Genomic DNA, 17,476 nt, shown 5'->3' with positions numbered 1-17,476 from the left:
AGATCCTGACTCTACAAAAAAATTTAAAAAAATTATCCAGGTGTACTTCCAGCACCTCAGGAGGCTAAGGCAAAATAAGCTAAAACATGTCTGGATAATATGTCTGTACCACGATTGCATTTGGTTAGGATAGGCTAGATCAGTGGTTCTCAAAGTGTGGTCTGGGGCATCCCAGGAATCTCTGAGACCCCTTCAGGGATCCACAAAGTCAAAACTATTTTTCTAATAACACAAAGCTGTTATTTGCCTTTTTCACTCTCATCCTTTCTTCAGTGTACAGTGGAATCTCGAGGTTACAGGATGTGTGATGATCTTGGGAACAAACGTGAGCCTAAAAGAGGCAATCCTTCAAGATGGATCCTGACATACCTAAATTTAAAACAGTCAGGTGGCCTTTTGCTGACTAGAGGTCGCACAGAGTTTTCCAAAATCCACATCTTTTTATCTTTGGAGCTCACCCACCTCAATCAATCTGAGCTCCTCTGCCCCAGCCAATCAGGACTCACCTGTATCAACCAATAAGAACTAAGCAAGTTTCTATCCTTCATTTACATAAATGGACCTGACTGGGAACCCAGGCAGGAACTTTGGCTATAAAACCTGAGTTTTCCTTTTGTTCTCTAGAACCCACCTTTGTTTTATACTGGAGGCTGGGTTTCCCCGGTTTGCAAAGTATTCACTGGAGTAAAATCTCTTTTTTCCAAATTATCTTTCAGAGAACTTTTAGTTACAATATCATTGTTCTGATGTTTAATGGAATGTGTGTACATGTCTTATGTTTTCTAGAAATTTCTAAGGTTGGTATAAATACAAGAGTTTAAATAAATACAAGAGTTTTGAGATTAACTCAATTAGCTCTCAGTTCCTTGACTGTGCTATCATTGGTTATATCTGCGGTGATGTCTGTGTATCTATAACCTCATTATTGTCCAATACAGTCATTTTAAATCCTTAAACGTTTTCCTTGTGCTTCTACTGAAATACATTTGTATTTGTGTCTTGTTTTACAACAATATTTTAGCAATTACTCAGTTTTAATTTCTGATTAAATATCGATAGCTATAATTCACATAAACAAAAGCTCTTTGGGATCCTCAATAACTTAATAACTTAAGAATGTCAAGGATAACATTAAGAATGTAAAGGAATAACTTAAGAATAACTTAAGAATGTAATAACTTAAGAATGTAAAGGAATCCTAACACCAAATAACTTAAGAATGTAAGGAATAATTTAAGAATGTAAAGGAATCCTAACACCAAAAAGTTTGATAACTGCTGGGCTAGATGATACTGCAGTAACAAACAATCCAAAAATTTCAATGGCTTATTTCTCTCACTTTACATGTCCATCTGAGGCCAGCTAGTACAGTTTGGCAATGTCTTCAGGTCCCAGGATGACAGAGCAGTCATCCTGTGCCAATCACCAAGGCAGAGGGGACAGCAGGCTCCCTGGCTCACACTGGCATTTCAATGCTTGGACCTAGAAGTGACACACCTCACTTCCACTGACATCACCGGCTAGAACTAGTCCCAAGGTCTCACTTGACCACAAGGACACTAGCAAGTGCAGTCCTACCATGTGCTGGGCAAGCAAAGAACCAACCACATTGGGTGAACGGTACTTATACCTACCATGATGATGATACTTAATTTGATACTTTGAAGACTGAATAGAGCATGCAAATAACAACTTAATAATACCTCATATTTATATTCACTTTGGGAATACTAAAGCCACCAGGTTTTTTGTTGCTTTAGCCTGTATTTTCAAACTCGAACTTCCAGGCGATGTATCTGTATTACTAAATTTCACCAATGAAGGCTCCACAAACTATATTCTACTGGATTTTGGGAAGTTTGCCTGATTACCACAATTGAAGATTCATTACTGTCCATATGTTCCCCAATAATTTGATGGAAAGAAACTGCATCAGCTCATAAAAACCTGCAGTGTTTATTATGATAGTTGGTGCTTACACACTTTAAAAGAAAAAGCAGATTTCAGAGCTAATTAACACCAAGACAGCATGGCTGCTTTGTGCTGAGTAAGAGCTGTTCTACGGAGAGAAAGGGTGTCACATATTATTTGGTGTCATTTAGTAGATACTGATTATACTAAGAGACCAAGCCACTTACTTATCAGGCATTAAAAAGCAACTACTTAACTGGACTTGGTAAAAAAAAAAAATTCCCTATTTCATTTTGTAAAGGTTCCAACCATATGGCCTGAGGCTTTACACAATACAGTCCCTCTTTTTTTTTTTTTTTTTTTTTTGGAGACAGAGTCTTGCTCTGTCGCCCAGGCTGGAGTGCAGTGGCATGATCTCGGCTCACTGCAAGCTCCGCCTCCCGGGTTCATGCCATTCTCCTGCCTCAGCCTGTTGAGTAGTTGGGACTACAGGTGCCCGCCACCATGCCCGGCTAATTTTTTGTATTTGTTAGTAGAGACGGGGTTTCACCGTGTTAGCCAGGATGGTCTCAATCTCCTGACCTCGTGATCCACCCACCTCGGCCTCCCAAAGTGCTAGGATTACACGCGTGAGCCACCGTGCCCAGCCACAGTTCCTCTTATTCCCAGCTCCGCAATATCCTGATGGCATTTTTCCTGCTCAACCCCCCCTTTCTCTCATTTTCATTCACATGTAGAATATCTTTGGAAAGTCTGGAAATACGGGATTCATCGTCAAACAGAAATAAACCCCAATGATGTATTTGGAATCATACTACAACATCAAGCACTGTGTAGACTGGAGTAACTCATTCTGTCTGACTGATCTCCACAGGAACAATGCAAGTAGAACAGGATTTAACGTGAGACTAACCTGTATCTACGGTACAAATGCAGCTCCATTTAATTGACAAAAACAAAACAAAACAAAAAAACAACCAAATACCATACAAAAAAATATATCTGATCCATCTGAAACTTATTTTCTTTTACAAATGTCATTAGTGGTGCTAGTGCAAAAGATGATAAAGTAACCTTTTCCCACCACAATAAGAAACATAAGAGGAAGATAATCAATATCTGCCAGATGAAAAGGACAAGCCCAGCGAAAGGGAAAAGCCGTTGTTTCCTCTTCTGGCATGCTATTCAGTCCTGCACTGAGTCTCCATAGGCCCTGACTCACTCTGGAGCCTGAGCATAAAGGCATATGTTTGAATTTGCTCTCTTCCTCTTGTACCTGACTTAGATTTACCAAATTAACAACAAATAAATTCCTTCCAATAATAAGTTCCTCTAGAATTTGATTGCTAAAATTGCAATGTATTCCTCAAGAATACCAGTAGACAAGGTGAGTATGTCGTTAGCAAATACTTACCCCTTCAATCAGTAAGTTTACTGAATGTCAACCGGCTTTAGAAACAACTAGGGGCACAAAAGAAATATAATATGGTCCGTAGCTCAAAGAAATTACACATAGATCCCTATCTATTTCCTATTCCCCACCCCCCAAAAAAACTCCATGCAAACATTGATTTAACTGAACAATATAAAACAGGAATGCTAACATTAATGAGGCAGAAAGAAGTTCACAGAAGTCAGAATGCAAAGAAAACTTCATGGAGGTGGTGAGACCCCAGTGAGAACACAAAGGTGGACTCTGATTTGCTTTGGGTATCCAAGATGGGCTGCGGCATTTCAGGGGAAAATAATAACAGGCCGGTGTTGGGGACAGAAACACAGAACACTGACCAAACCAGCAGGCGTAAAGGGGCATAAGAAGGCAGGAAGTAGGTAAGAAACTAATTTGGACACCCATCTATCTGCTCAATATATTCAGCAAACATTTGTTAAGTACCATTATGTGCCTGGCACTGTGCAGGGGATATAATGGTGACTCAGACAGCCACGGCCCCTGACCACACGGTGCTTCCTCTGCGGTGGAAGAGGGCAGAACATCACCACAAAGTAGCCAGAAAATACACAAAACATCTAATTTATACAGGGCTTTAAAAATGGAGCCAAGGAGTTTGACCCTGACCCAAGAAATAAGAGGAAGTCATACAAGGTTTCTGGGTAGAGAAATAATGTCACCAGTATTATTTGTTAAGATTAATTTGGTACAGCTTGACTGAAACAGACAACAAACAAACAAAAAACAAAACCAGACAGAGCTAAAGGAAACAGCAGCAGAAATTCAAGGCTGAGGTTGTGCGGCCAGCAGCCTGGAAGCTGAAACAGAAATGAAGGATCAGAGTCTGCTGAAGTCCTAGAGGATTCACGGATCTACGGGACAGTTACTGAATGTGAAATGGAAAAGAATCAACGAGCATTCCAGGGTTTTGGCTCGAATATGGGTTAGGGAGAAATTGGGAGGTAGTCAGGCTTGGGGGCAGAGGTGAATTTGAACACCTAGGTGGTGTGATGTCCAGAAGGCAGATAGAGATGCAGGGTTGAAGCAAGAGACTTAAAAAGGGGGCTCAGCCTGTAATCCCAGCACTTTGGGATGCTGAGGCGAGCAGATCACCTGAGGTTGGGAGTTCCAGACCAGCTTGACCAACATGGAGAAACCCCGTCTCTGGTAAAGATACAAAAAAACAGCCAGGCATGGTGGCGCATGCTACTCAGGAGGCTGAGGCAGGAGAATTGCTTGAACCCAGGAGGCGGAGGTTGTGGTGAGCTGAGATTGCACCATTGCACTCCAGCCTGGGCAACAAGAGCTAAACTCCGTCAAAAAAAAAAAAAAAAAAATCCAAGGAGGTGAGGACTGAACTGGAGAAAGGGCTATGTAAGGAGGACAGGGAATGTGCAACTGGCAAAGTGAAAAGGAAGGACCGAGATGCATCACAGAGCTTTAAAGGCTTGTCAATGGTGTCACAAATGCATTTACACAGATTTACAGCTAACAAAATAATTCCACTATTTCCTCACTTAATACTTTTAATACTCAAAGCGCCTTGAGGTTGGTATCAGACTCCCATTTTACAGATAAAAATCCCGAGGATCGGAAAGATCAAGTGACTTATTGAAGATGGAGGAGGAGTTTATTTGGTTATGGACCCCTAACCCGAAAGATTGTTAGAAACTAATAATGTGTAGCCTAACTCAAACCAAACTTAGTTCATGAAAGTGAAAGGCAACATAGAAGGAAGAGGCGTTTACAATATATATATATACCAGATCAACGATTCATCCAAATTATATAAGTAACCAATAAGAGCCTTCCTTATTAATGGCTATGCTCATGACACTAATAGAAATACACGGCATTCATTTGACAGTCGCATATCCACTGCTATGTCAAGCATTTCCATGCACTCCCACTTCATTCCCACAAAAGCTCTATGAGAGTAAAACTGTCTGGATTTTCTGGATGAATGGGCTCAGACAGGTTAGGTAATTTGCCCCCCACAAAACCTGCTAGAAACTCAAACTCGGATCTGACTCCTGCGGCTGTGCTATCTTCACAATGACCCCTTTTGAAGCTCCACCACTGTCCCAGGACATTCAAATCATCACCAATGAATGCTCCTTGATGCTTAAACACGCAAAGGGTGGGCTAGGTGATTTCAGTTGTCCTTCACTTAAAACCCCTGAATTGCCTGGGCGTGGTGGCTCACGCCTGTAATCCCAGCATTTTGGGAGGCTGAGGTGGGCGGATCACGAGGTCAGGAGATCGAGACCATCCTGGCTAACACAGTGAAACACCGTCTCTACCAAAAATACAAAAAATTAGCTGGGCGTGATGGCGGGCGCCTGTAGTCCCAGCTACTCGGGAGGCTGAGGCAGGAGAATGGTGCAAACAAACAAAAACCCTGAATTCTATCACATCTTTGTTGAGGCCAGAGGTCAGGCTGACCTACACTGATTTTGGAAGTTTGGCTCCTACAGCCATTTTAGGTTTCACTTTGGAAAGAGCTTAGCAGAGAAATAATCAAATCACAAATGAGTCAGAAAAGCTGAACAAAGAAACAGATAAAACAATTCTAAAAAGTTTCTACAAATAGGAATAATTTTTGAAACTTAAGTGAGTTCTACTTAACACAAAGTTAAGGAAAAAACTTACAAAACTCACAAAACACAATACCTCCAAGATGGCAATATAAATTTGAAAAAAAGATTACACAATTAGTAATAACAGAATCCCAAATACTGGAGAAAAAAAAAAAAAAAAGGCAGGAAGCACATCACCTGTAAGGTTTACGGGGCAGAGAAGGAATCAGGTCTTGCAGCACACATCTTGGCTACAATCACAGAATTCAAGAACAAATGGGCCCAAGGAGCAAAAATCCTGACTCCCAATCAGAGGTCATTGCAAGGGCTCAGGAAATCTTCTGCTACCATGGTACAACTTGGTTTTCATTACTCTTCCTGGTCATGTTCATATATTTATTTGTTGCCCTTGAGACTAATAGAAAATCAAAAGGCCCCAGTCTCTAGAAACAAGCTCCAGAGTTGCACCAAAATTGATGGCTCAGATCCTATCTTCACAGTAAGAAATCGGCTTATTTCTCCCTAAAAGCCTGACCTTATACCTTCTGTCATTCGTGTTCATCTGTTATACCCTGCCTACTCATGCAGACTTCTTGTGGTTGATCTCTATTGGCTTGGCATTTTACTGCTGAAGAATTTTCTGGCTCCTGTCAACTAGGGAGGGTAGGCTGCACACTCAAAACATGCAGAAGTGGTTCCAACAGTCCATGAGCCAAACAGGAATCCAGCTGTCAGATTTTCATCTTGAAGGAGGTTCCACTCCAAGCTGCAAGCTCCTTCCAGGGACTGAGATCTGTACCAGGCATATGCTGTAACAGTGGTAATAATGCAGCAATGTTCTCAATTGTCTTCTTTTTAAGAAATGTGTGTCTCCTTTAAAAAATATATGCTATTTTATTTTTTCATCTGTTGTCTTACATCCTTTCTTAAACAAAGGTGTAAGTAAAATTAAAATGAAAGGTTAATAAAAAGCAGACACTAAAATTCTACAGCCAAGCAAAACATGTTGCTCTCATGTCCCCTATTTTCCATTGTTTTATTACTAAATTCACAGCAAATACAAAAGTTTTCCATTGAATTCTCTTTAAGAAAGAAAATAAAAGAGGTGTTTTGGTAGATAATGCAAAATTAGAGCATTAACATTTCAAGAAGCAATTGTTTGAAATGCCCAAAGCAGAAAATAACTGGCTTATAGATCATTAAAGAAACACATTGTGAAATGTAACCTCAGGTTTGCCAATCACATTATGAGATGACATTGCAAGTGGTGGGGCATCCTCAACAGCCCCCTCCCTGCACACAGGCAGCTTCTCTAAACTCCACTTCCCGGGCACCCTCTTGAGCCCACCCCTGCCCCCAGCTCTGCCTCCTCTCTGCTTGGCTCACAACTATCCTATCTTTACCCCAAACACCCAAAAAAGGTTATCCTTGAGCCTGCACCCTACTCCCATACTTAGCCCCAACTTCCAGGAAAGCTCCCTATCCCCATGTCAACTTTCCAGGAAGCACAAGTTCAGAGATCACTGTCTTTTAAAAAGAACAAACTCAGTGTTTTGAACAGAAAGTAAAAAATGCTTCAGGAATTTTTTTTTTTTTTTTTTTGAGATGGAGTTTTGCTCTTGTTGCCCAAGATGGAGTGCAATGGCACGATCTTGGCTCACTGCAGCCTCTGCCTCCCGGGTTCAAGTGAATCTCCTGCCTCAGCCTCCCATGTAGCTGAGATTACAGGCATTTGCCACCACGCCTGGCTAATTTTTGTATTTTTAGTAGAGATGGGGTTTCTCCATGTTGGTCAGGCTGGTCTCAAACTCCCAACCTCAGGTGATCTGCCCGCCTCAGCCTCCCAAAGTGCTGGGATTACAGGCATGAGCCACTGCGCCCAGCCTCTTTTTTTTTTTTTTTTTTTCTTTGACAGAGTCTTGCTCTGTTGCCCAGGCTGGAGTACAGCGGCACAATCTCGGCTCACTGCAACCTTCGCCTCCTGGGTTTGAGCAATTCTCCTGTCTCAGCCTCCCAAGTAGCTGGGATTACAGGCGACCATCACCACACCCGGCTAATTTTTTTTTTTTTCGTATTTTTAGTACAGACAGGGTTTCGCCATGTTAATAAGGCTGGTCTCAAACTCCTGACCTCAGGTGATCTGCCCGCCTCCGCCTCCCAAAGCGTTGGGACTATAAGGCGTGAGCCACCACACCCAACCTCAGGAATTTCATAAACTAATGCTTAGCATACATTCTAGCACTATGATTTTTAGTAATATTACAAGTGGATAGCAAAGTTCATCCTTAGCCAGGATGAAGCATACCAAGTATGTCTTTCACATTTTTAAATTTATTTATGTACATGTATGTCTTTCACATTTTTAAATTTATTTATTATTATATTATCGTTTAGATGGATTCTTGCTCTGTCGCTCAGGCTGGAGTGCAGTGGTGGTGCGATCTTGCTTCACTGCAAACTCCATCTCCCAGGTTCAACCAATTCTCTTGCCTCAGCCTCCCGAGTAGCTGGGATTACAGGCGCCCACCACCACACCCGGCTAGTTTTTGTATTTTTAGTAGAGACAGGGTTTCACCATGTTGGCCAGGCTGATCTCGAACTCCTGACCTCGTGATTCGCCCGCCTCGGCCTCCCAAAGTGCTGGGATTACAGGCATGAGCCACCACGCCCAGCCTTTTATTTATTATTATTATTTTTATAGACGGAGTCTCGCTTTTTATAGACAAAGTCTCGCTCTGTTGCCCAGCCTAGAGTGTGGTGGTGTGACTGTAGCTCACTGCAGCCCCAAACTTCTAGGTTCAAGCAATCCTCCTGTAACCAAGTACCCTCATTTTTTTTTTTTTTTTTTTTTTGGAGACAGAGTCTCACTCTGTTGCCCAGGCTGGAGCACAGTGGTGCGATCTCTGCTCACGGCAACCTCCACCTCCCAGCAGAGATTCTCCTGGTTCAGCCTTATGAGTAGCTGGGATTACAGGTGCCTGCCATCAAGTCTGGCTAAGTTTTGTATTTTTAGTAGAGATGGGGTTTCACCATGCTGGCCAGGTGGGTCTTGAACTCCTGACCTCAAGTGATCCGTTGGCCTCAGCCTCCCAAAGTGCTGGGATTCACAGGCATGAGCTACCATGCCCAGCCCCATTTTTCTAAGAGATAGTTTAATTATTTTCTCCTCTCCCCCTTTCCCTGGTACCCTGCTTCCTACTTAGCCCTTTAGAAATGCAAATATAACCTTTCCCCTCCCCCTCACCAGACATCTTCTATGGGGCAAGTTCAGCTAACTACGTGCTCCAAGACTGATCTCTTGACAGTGGATTTGCAGACCAAATCATGTCCCCATGGCCACTTTTACTTCTGCCCAGGAAGGTGCCAACTCAATTGCCAGTTAGATAAAGTACCCAGATAGCAGGGGGACCCCTGCCCTTGCTCATTTCCTCCTATACCTTATAAAAGTGCCTGCTTTCTGCTCTAAAAGTGAAGCGGTACAGCAGGACATCGTGCCCCTTCCCCAAGCTGACTTCAGAGTAAATTCACTGGCTTTGTATGCGCCTCACTTTTGTTAACTGGACTCTGCATGCGGTAAACAACTGACCTGCTTTTCGGTTGCACCTCCACCTTAGGCTGGACTACAGGTTACAGCTCATGCCACCATGCCTGGCTAATCAAAAAAAAATTTTTTTGGCTGGGCGCGGTGGCTCACACCTGTAATCCCAGCACTTTGGGAGGCTGAGGCGGGCGGATCACAAGGTCAGGAGATCGAGACCATCCTGGCTAACACGGTGAAACCCCGTCTCTACTAAAAATACAAAAAAAAAAAAAAATTATCCAGGCATGGTGGTGGGTGCCTGTAGCCCCAGCTACTCAGGAGGCTGAGGCAGGAGAATGGTGTGAACCCGGGAGGCGGAGCTTGCAATAAGCGGAGATCGCACCACTGCACTCCAGCCTGGGCAACAAAGCGAGACTCCGAATCAAAAAAAAAAAAAAAATCAGCTGGGCGTGGTGGCAGGTGCCTGTAGTCCCGGCTACTCGGGAGGCTGAGGCAGGAGAATGGCGTGAACCCAGATGGCAGAGCTTGCAATGAGCCGAGATTGCGCCACTGCGCTCCAGCCTGGGTGACAGAGTGAGACTCTCTCAAAAACAAAACAAAAAAACAAAAAAAAACAAAAAAAAAACCAAACTTTTTTAAAATTAAAGATGGAGTCTTGCTACGTTATGCCACCCAGGCTGGTCTCAAACTCCTGGCCTTAAGCTATCCTCCTGCCTTAGCCTCCTAAGGTGCTGGAATTACAGGTGTGAGCCACCCCTCAATCCTTATGTCTTTTTTTAAAATAAGCAAAACTTCAAACTTATCAAAATCCAAGAAATAACAATATATATTAACTAAATACCTACTTATGACAGGCAATTTATATACATTCTCAGCACCTAGCAACGCACATACCACACAGGTCATCCTGGCCTACAGTAAGTGCTTAAGCCATTATTACCTGTTACCTACATTCTAACATTAAAGAAACTGATGGCCAGGTGCAGTGGCTCATGCCTGTAATCCCAGCACTTTGGGAGGCCGAGGAGGATGGATCATGACGTCAGGAGTTTGAGACCAGTCTGGCCAACATAGTGAAACCCTATCTCTACTAAAAAAAAAAAAAACAACAACAACAAAAAATTAGCCGGGTGTACTGGTGTGTGCCTGTAATCCCAGCTACTTGGGAGGCTAAGGCAGGAGAATTGCGTGAACCCAGGAGTTGGAGGTTGCAGTGAGCTGAGATTGTGCCATTGCACTCCAGCCAGGGTGACAGTGTGAGACTCCATCTCAAAAAAAAAAAAAAAAAAGAAATTGAGAAGCAGAAAGGTTAAATTACTAGCCCTGAAGCATAGAACTTCCAGAAGAGTAAAATGGGATTTGAATACTGGATTCCAGCTGCAAAGCCCTACATGGTGGCCTCCCTCTATCCTATTGTTAACTAAGAAGTACTGGTGCCTCCATTCTGCAGGTAAGTAGAGGCTGAGGTTAAATGACTCGTTGAAGGTCACACAAGAGGCAGGCAGCATGGGCTGAAATTCTTGCTTCTCAGCCTCTTGGCTTACAGAACACCCTATGGAATGTGGACATCTGGATAAGTTGTTTTTGGACAACCGAGGCTTAATTCTATGTGCCTGAGGCACACATTTAACTGGAGTCATTATAAATATCAAACTTTAACATAATGTAGTAGATGGAAAATGAAGGAACTGACCTTTTCAGAGCCATCTTTATTTCTTTTATTAAGACAAAATTAACTGCCCCTCATGAGGTTTGATAAGAAAGCAATGAATGTGTAAACACACACCGCCTCACTGCTTTAGGTATTTGAGTGGCTCAAATTGGCACAGTTGAGCCCTTTACATGTCAATTTCTGCAGATGGCTGAGTCAGTGGTCCTGATTGGAGGGTCTGCTGCCTCCTTCTTTGTGGGTGACTTTGACCCCAGGACAATCTTGAGAGTGACCAGGGGACCTTCCTCTACTCTTCTAGCCCTTTCTTTCAATCTGCAGCTCAAACTCAACTGGTGGGCCTTACTCTGTGGCTGTAACCTGCAGCTAAAGAAACCCCAACAACACAGAATTGTGAAAATAATGATCTACCTTGTACCAGAGAAGGAATGAAAATGCAGGGACTTGGGGTAAACTTTTTCCTGGTAGGTGATACTTTTGTACTTCTAGTTTCATGGCTGTTCTGGAAGGATGAAGATCTCAGAACACTGACCTCCATATATGGACTGCAAGAAAAAAACTTTATTTATTAACAACTTCATTTTTTACTTAACTGTGTTTTTCCAAAAGTGTTTAAAACTTGAAAAGGAGGATGGCTCCTTAAGGTGAAAACAATTGGGACCAGAGGTCTTCAAACAGGTTACAAACACTGCAAAAATGAAATTCTTTCAAAGACATTGATAAAGTTAGAACTGTAGCCATTTGTCTTGGGAATAAATTAGGTTTGAAATGTGTCAATTAAAGTTCCTAATTAATGGATCAGGTAAATTTAACTCTGATTTATAGTTAAGGAATCCTTTCTCCAAATAAATTTTGGAAAATCATCCTGGAAATCTCAGAGGAGTGAGATTTTAGGCACCAGATGATGCATCTAACACGAAACCAGAAAACCAGTCTGGCTTTGGTGTGCCCAGTGAGTGATAAAGTACTCCCTCCTCTCAGTGTGAGGCAGGCACGACAGATGATGGCCCTGCTCTGTAAACAGGAAATCTAGAAGGAGAATCATTAAAGATCATAGGTCTTGTCATAGGAGAACGGGGGGTCCTGTCCAGCTGCCTGCTTCACTCTCTCCAACAGCGGCAACAATGGGGTCTCCAAACTTTTAGCACCAGGGACTGGTTTCACGGAAGATAATTTTTCCACAGACTAGTGGGAGTGGAATGAAACTGTTCCACCTGGGATCATCAGGCATTAGTCAAATTCTCATAAAGAGCACCTAACCTAGATCCCTTGCATGTGCAGTTCCCAATAGGGTTCATGCTCCTATGAGAACCTAATGCCACCACCAATCTGACAGGCAGAGCTCAGGCGGTGATGCTTGCTTGCCCGATGCTAACCGCTTGCTTGCCCGCCACTCACCTCCTGCTGTGCGGCCCAATTCCTAACAAGCCACAGACCAGTACTGGTCCATGGCCAGGGGGTTGGGGACCCCTGCTCTAGAATACAAATTTAAGGGGATATTTTAAAGTTTAAATCCTGGAGAGGGAGATTCTTCAGCTGATTGTTGACATTTCTATATTAATCCAATTATATACCTCTATTATGCTTATAATTTTTTTTTTTGAGATGGAGTCTCGCTCTGTCACCCAGGCTGGAGTGCAGTGGCGCAATCTCGGCTCACTGCAAGCTCCACCTCCTGGGTTCACGCCATTCTCCTGCCTCAGCCTCCCGAGTAGCTGGGACTACAGGCGCCCGCCACCACGCCCGGCTAATTTTTTGTATTTTTAGTACAGACGGGGTTTCACCGTGTTAGCCAGGATGGTCTCCATCTCCTGACCTCGTGATCCGCCTGTCTCGGCCTCCCAAAGTGCTAGGATTACAGGCGTGAGCCATGCGCCCAGCCTATGCTTATAATTTTAAAGCAGGATTCCCTGGTTTTGTCTAGAATTGTTTCCATTTGAGATTTCTAAAGAAAAGTCTCTGAACTCTACTGAACATTGAGAGTTTTGAGGACGCTCTTTTGAAGGTACTTTGAAGTATAAGTGGGAAGAGGGCCTTGCCTCTCACAGCTATACTTAAATGGCAACTACTCTAGAACTGACAGCAAACACACAAACAGGTATTAAGATATTCTTCCAACCACACATGAAGATTTAAGATTACTCTGACTTTTTTCCAACTAAATCACGTTATTTCAACTTCACGTTTGATTTCACACAAAAAATTCCAGTAAATATCAAGTTCAGACATCACCTTCAGAGCTTCTAATGGAATCCCGGGATGGAAAACCAGCACACCACACCTGAGTATGACATTTAACACCGAGTTTGCTGACGAAGACAACAGAAAGTGACTTCTGCAAGGGGGCATATTTCATATGGATTTAACCTATAGTCATATAGCCATAAATATGGAAAGTGCCTTCACTCATTGGGAGAAGTAAAAAAAAAAAATTTTAAGAAATATTTTTTGGCTGGGTGCCGTGGCTCATGCCTGTAATCCCAGCACTTTAGGAGGCTAAGATGGGCGGACTGCTTGAGCTCAGGAGTTTGAGACCAGCCTGGGCAACACAGTGAGACCCTGTCTCTACAAAAACTACAAAAATCAGCTGGCTGTGGTGGTGTGTGCCTGCAATACCAGCTACTCTGGTGGCTGAGGTGGGAGGATCACCTGAGCCGGGGAAGGTCGAGGCTGCTATGAGCCACGACTGCGCCACTGCACTCCAGCCTGGGTGAAGTTTAATTATATATATAAATATTTATATCTATGTTTTTATATATACTTCATCCTTAAGTCTAATAACAGCGACAGGCCTGGCCAGGCATGGTGGTTCATGCCTGTAATCCCGGCACTTTGGGAGGCAGAGGTGGGAGGATCGCTTGAGCTCAGGAGACCAACCTGGGCAACACAGAGAGGCCCTGTCTCTACAAAAGATACAAAAATTAGCTGGGTATGGTGGCATGTGCCTGTGGTCCTAGCTGCCAGCGAGTCTGAGGTGGGAGCACCTGAGCCCGGGGAAGTCAAGGTTGCAGTGCACCATGATCCACCTCTGCACTTCAGCCTGGGCAACAGAGCGAGACCCTGTCTCTAAACAAACAAACAAAATTTCTTTGGCTCCCATCCGTAAGTCCAAAAACAATGACAGGCTCTACAGTTTCAGCAGTTTCAAGGTATACCTTTGACAAAATGTTCACCTAGGACTCTGGCTAAAACTATTATTCTAGACCTGCTTGATCATCTGCAGCAGCTGCCTACGGTTCAGTACACCTGATAAATGGCTGCTCAATTACTGACAACCCAGACTAAGTACGAATGATTTCAGAAACGCTGGCTTCATTTATTGCTTGACTTCTAAAAACTGGAAAAAAAGTACAACTAGCCAGACATCTTCATTTAAAGGGAAAGAGACTGAAGGCTAAATAAGTGATTAGCCCATTAAAACCTAGATGATGGGTTGATGGGTGCAGCAAACCACCATGGCACATGTTTACCTATGTAACAAACCTGCACGTTCTGCACATGTATCCCGGAACTTAAAGTATAATTTAAAAAAAAAAGGAAAAAAAAGGAGTGATTAGCCCAAAGTGTTGATTAATGAGAACAAGAACCCCCAGGTGCCCTATGGCAGCCTAACAAAATCTGCAATTCCCAAAGATATCTCACTGGACATTCTCACAGTACAGTGGCCCATACATTCGAGGGATTCTTTCATGAGGTGCTCAGTATCAAGCCTCTGAGCCCAAGCTAAGCCATCATATCCCCTATGACCTGCACATATACATCCAGATGGCCTGAAGCAACTGAAGATCCACAAAAGAAGTGAAAATAGCCAGGTCCTGCCTTAACGGAAAATATTCCACCATGGTGATTTGCTCCTGCCCCACCCTAACTGGTCAATTGGCCTTATGACAATACACGCTCCCCACCCCTGTGATAATGTACTTTGTGATATTCCGCCCTTAAGAAGGTACTTTGTAATATTCTCCCCACTCTTGAGAATGTACTTTGTAAGATCCACCCCCTGCCCACAAAAAATTGCTCCTAACTCCACCGCCTATCCCAAACCTATAAGAACTAATGATAATCCCACCACCCTTTGCTGACTCTCTTTTCGGACTCAGCCCATACGCACCCAGGTGATTAAAAAGGTTTATTGCTCACACAAAGCCTGTTTTGGTGGTCTCTTCACACGGACGCGCGTGACACTCAAGGATACAGTACCAGAACTAGCAGCTTTGTAGTCCAAGGACTGGTAAGGTAAGGTGACAGACTAGCATGGAGCTCACAAGCTGGGCTCCAGAGTCAGACTGCCTGGGTTGAGTTCAGGCTCTTGCACTTTCTAGTAGTGTGACTTTAGACACACTAATCTATGCCTTGGTTTCCTCAAGTGTAAATCAAGGGCTATCATAATACTTACCTTAAGAGCTATCCTCAGAATTAAATGAGATAACAGTACAAAGTTCATTCAGCATAGTGGTCCCACACAAGATAAGTTCGTATTATTAACACCACATAGACTAATATTTACTGACAACACACACTGAACCCGCTTTGGTTAGCATAGCCAAACTTGGCTAGCTTTCATTACCACTGGAAAACCTGAGAGATGGAATTAGGAATTCTCTGGCAGGGCTGAAAAGTCTGGACCCATCGGCTTAAAGAAACTGATCCACCTCATGACCTGACCCTGGAAGCCTTCTCGCCCTTCACACCTATCTCAACTCCAGACTAGTCATGAACAAAGGAGTGTAGTGGGGCCCTACTACTGCCAGACTATGTGAGACTCTCTCATGTTATCTTTTATTCGTTGAGAAGACAGGGTACAAGTGCTTGGTGTGAATGTTGAAGCTGTTGTTAGGGCACCACTTTTCTGGCCTGGGGCTTCTTCCTAATCTGCAGCCTCCGAGCCGAGGGTCTGTGTCCCGGAGGCTCTGCCTGCAATTTCTAGACAGCGGGTCCAGGGGAATGAAAGAGGGCACGAGACGCGTGCCTCTGAGGCTGGACCCACTTCAGAGGCAGAGCGTCCCCACGAAAGACTCGGGGACCGGAAAAAGCCCTAAGGACGTTCCCTAGTGGCTTTGACCTTGGTGGGTGAGACTCAGTTCGCCATCCTGCTGGCGGCGGGCGATGACACAGCCCCTCAGCCAGGACGAGTATGTGGGCTGAGCGCGAGACGGGGTCTCGGAGGACTGCGAACCCCACTACGGTGGCCTCCTCGGGCCCCCCGTTTCCTCTTGTGCGTGCGGGGGCCTCTGGCCCTGCCCGGACACAGTGCACGCGGCGCACTGGCCTCCAGGAGCTGGGGCGGAGGCCGGCCCCGGCACCCCCGGCGGAAGGGTCTGGGCGGTGGGGACGGCTCCATCGGGTGGCTGGCGTGCACGTCGCCGGGGTCACGCGGCCTCCCCGCCGGACCCGAGCCTCCCGTGGCGGGGGCGGGGCGGCCGCCGCCAGCCCGGCCCTCCCGAACGACCGGGCTCGGCCTCAGCCCCCAGAGCGTACAGCCGCTGGCCTCACCTCCCTGCGCACGTTCAGCAACGAGTAATAGTCTTCATTGTCCAGCTCCTCCTCGCTCAAGGCCGTCGCCATCTTCGCAACCTTTCACCCCGCCAAACCGGCAAGGCCGTGCTCAAGAGGGGCCAGTGATCCGCGTCAGGGACAGCGCGGGCCAGCCCGGCTGCGCCACAGCGGCCCCTGGCGGCCCGGAGCCGTCCGCGCCCGGCAGGAGTGCGCCTGCGCTTTGCGCCCCCGCGCGGCCGAGGGCCGGACGCGGCGCCTAGGCAGCCCTGGCGGGGTGACCACGCGGGTCTCTCTTCGTGCTCCCAATGGACGCGTGGCAGCGTCCTCGGGGGCCTGAGATCCAGCCAGGACTCCCTAGGGCTTTTCTTGTACTAGAAAGGGAAACTTTGCTTTTTTTTTTTTTTTTTTTTGAGACGGAGTTATACTCTCTCGCCCAGCCTAGTGTGCAGTGGCGCAATCCCGGCTTACTGAAACCTCCACCTCCCGGGTTCAAGCGCTTCTCCTGCCTCAGCCTCCCGAGTAGCTGGGACTCCAGGCGCGCGCCACCACGCCCGGTTAATTTTTTTGTATTTTTGGTAGAGACAGGGTTTCACCATGTTGGCCAGGCTGGTCTGAGGCTCCTGAACTCAGGAGATCCTCGGCCTCCCAAAGTGCTGGGATTACAGGCATGAGCCACCGCGTCCTGCCTAGAAAGGGAAACTTTGAAGTCACCTCCAGGAGATTGTCATCCTCTGGGAGACAAACCCCTGTGATACCACCTGTTACCCCACTGGCCCCAAACTCCTGGAAGAAGCGTGAGGTGCACCCAGTGCAGGGTGCATCCGGATCCC

The 17,476-nt window shown here is 45.1% G+C and overlaps 1 protein-coding gene across 2 annotated transcripts in view; it reads right to left on the bottom strand.

Annotated features, from left to right (window-relative positions):
* Window positions 1-16,879, bottom strand: part of DNAJC11 (DnaJ heat shock protein family (Hsp40) member C11) — a 66,922-nt gene extending 50,043 nt beyond the window's left edge. For both annotated transcript variants that reach the window (XM_008975686.4, XM_008975688.4), the window contains exon 1: window positions 16,644-16,879. In XM_008975686.4, coding sequence (XP_008973934.2) covers window positions 16,644-16,715 — 72 coding nt within the window. In that variant the 5' untranslated portion in view covers window positions 16,716-16,879. The remainder of the gene's footprint in view (window positions 1-16,643) is intronic.
* Window positions 16,880-17,476: the final 597 nt, after the last annotated feature.

This window comes from Pan paniscus, chromosome 1 (assembly GCF_029289425.2).
Source record: "Pan paniscus chromosome 1, NHGRI_mPanPan1-v2.0_pri, whole genome shotgun sequence".
NCBI lineage: Eukaryota > Metazoa > Chordata > Mammalia > Primates > Hominidae > Pan > Pan paniscus.
Note: the sequence above shows the minus strand (reverse complement) of the source record. Positions and strands in the feature narration are given on the sequence as shown.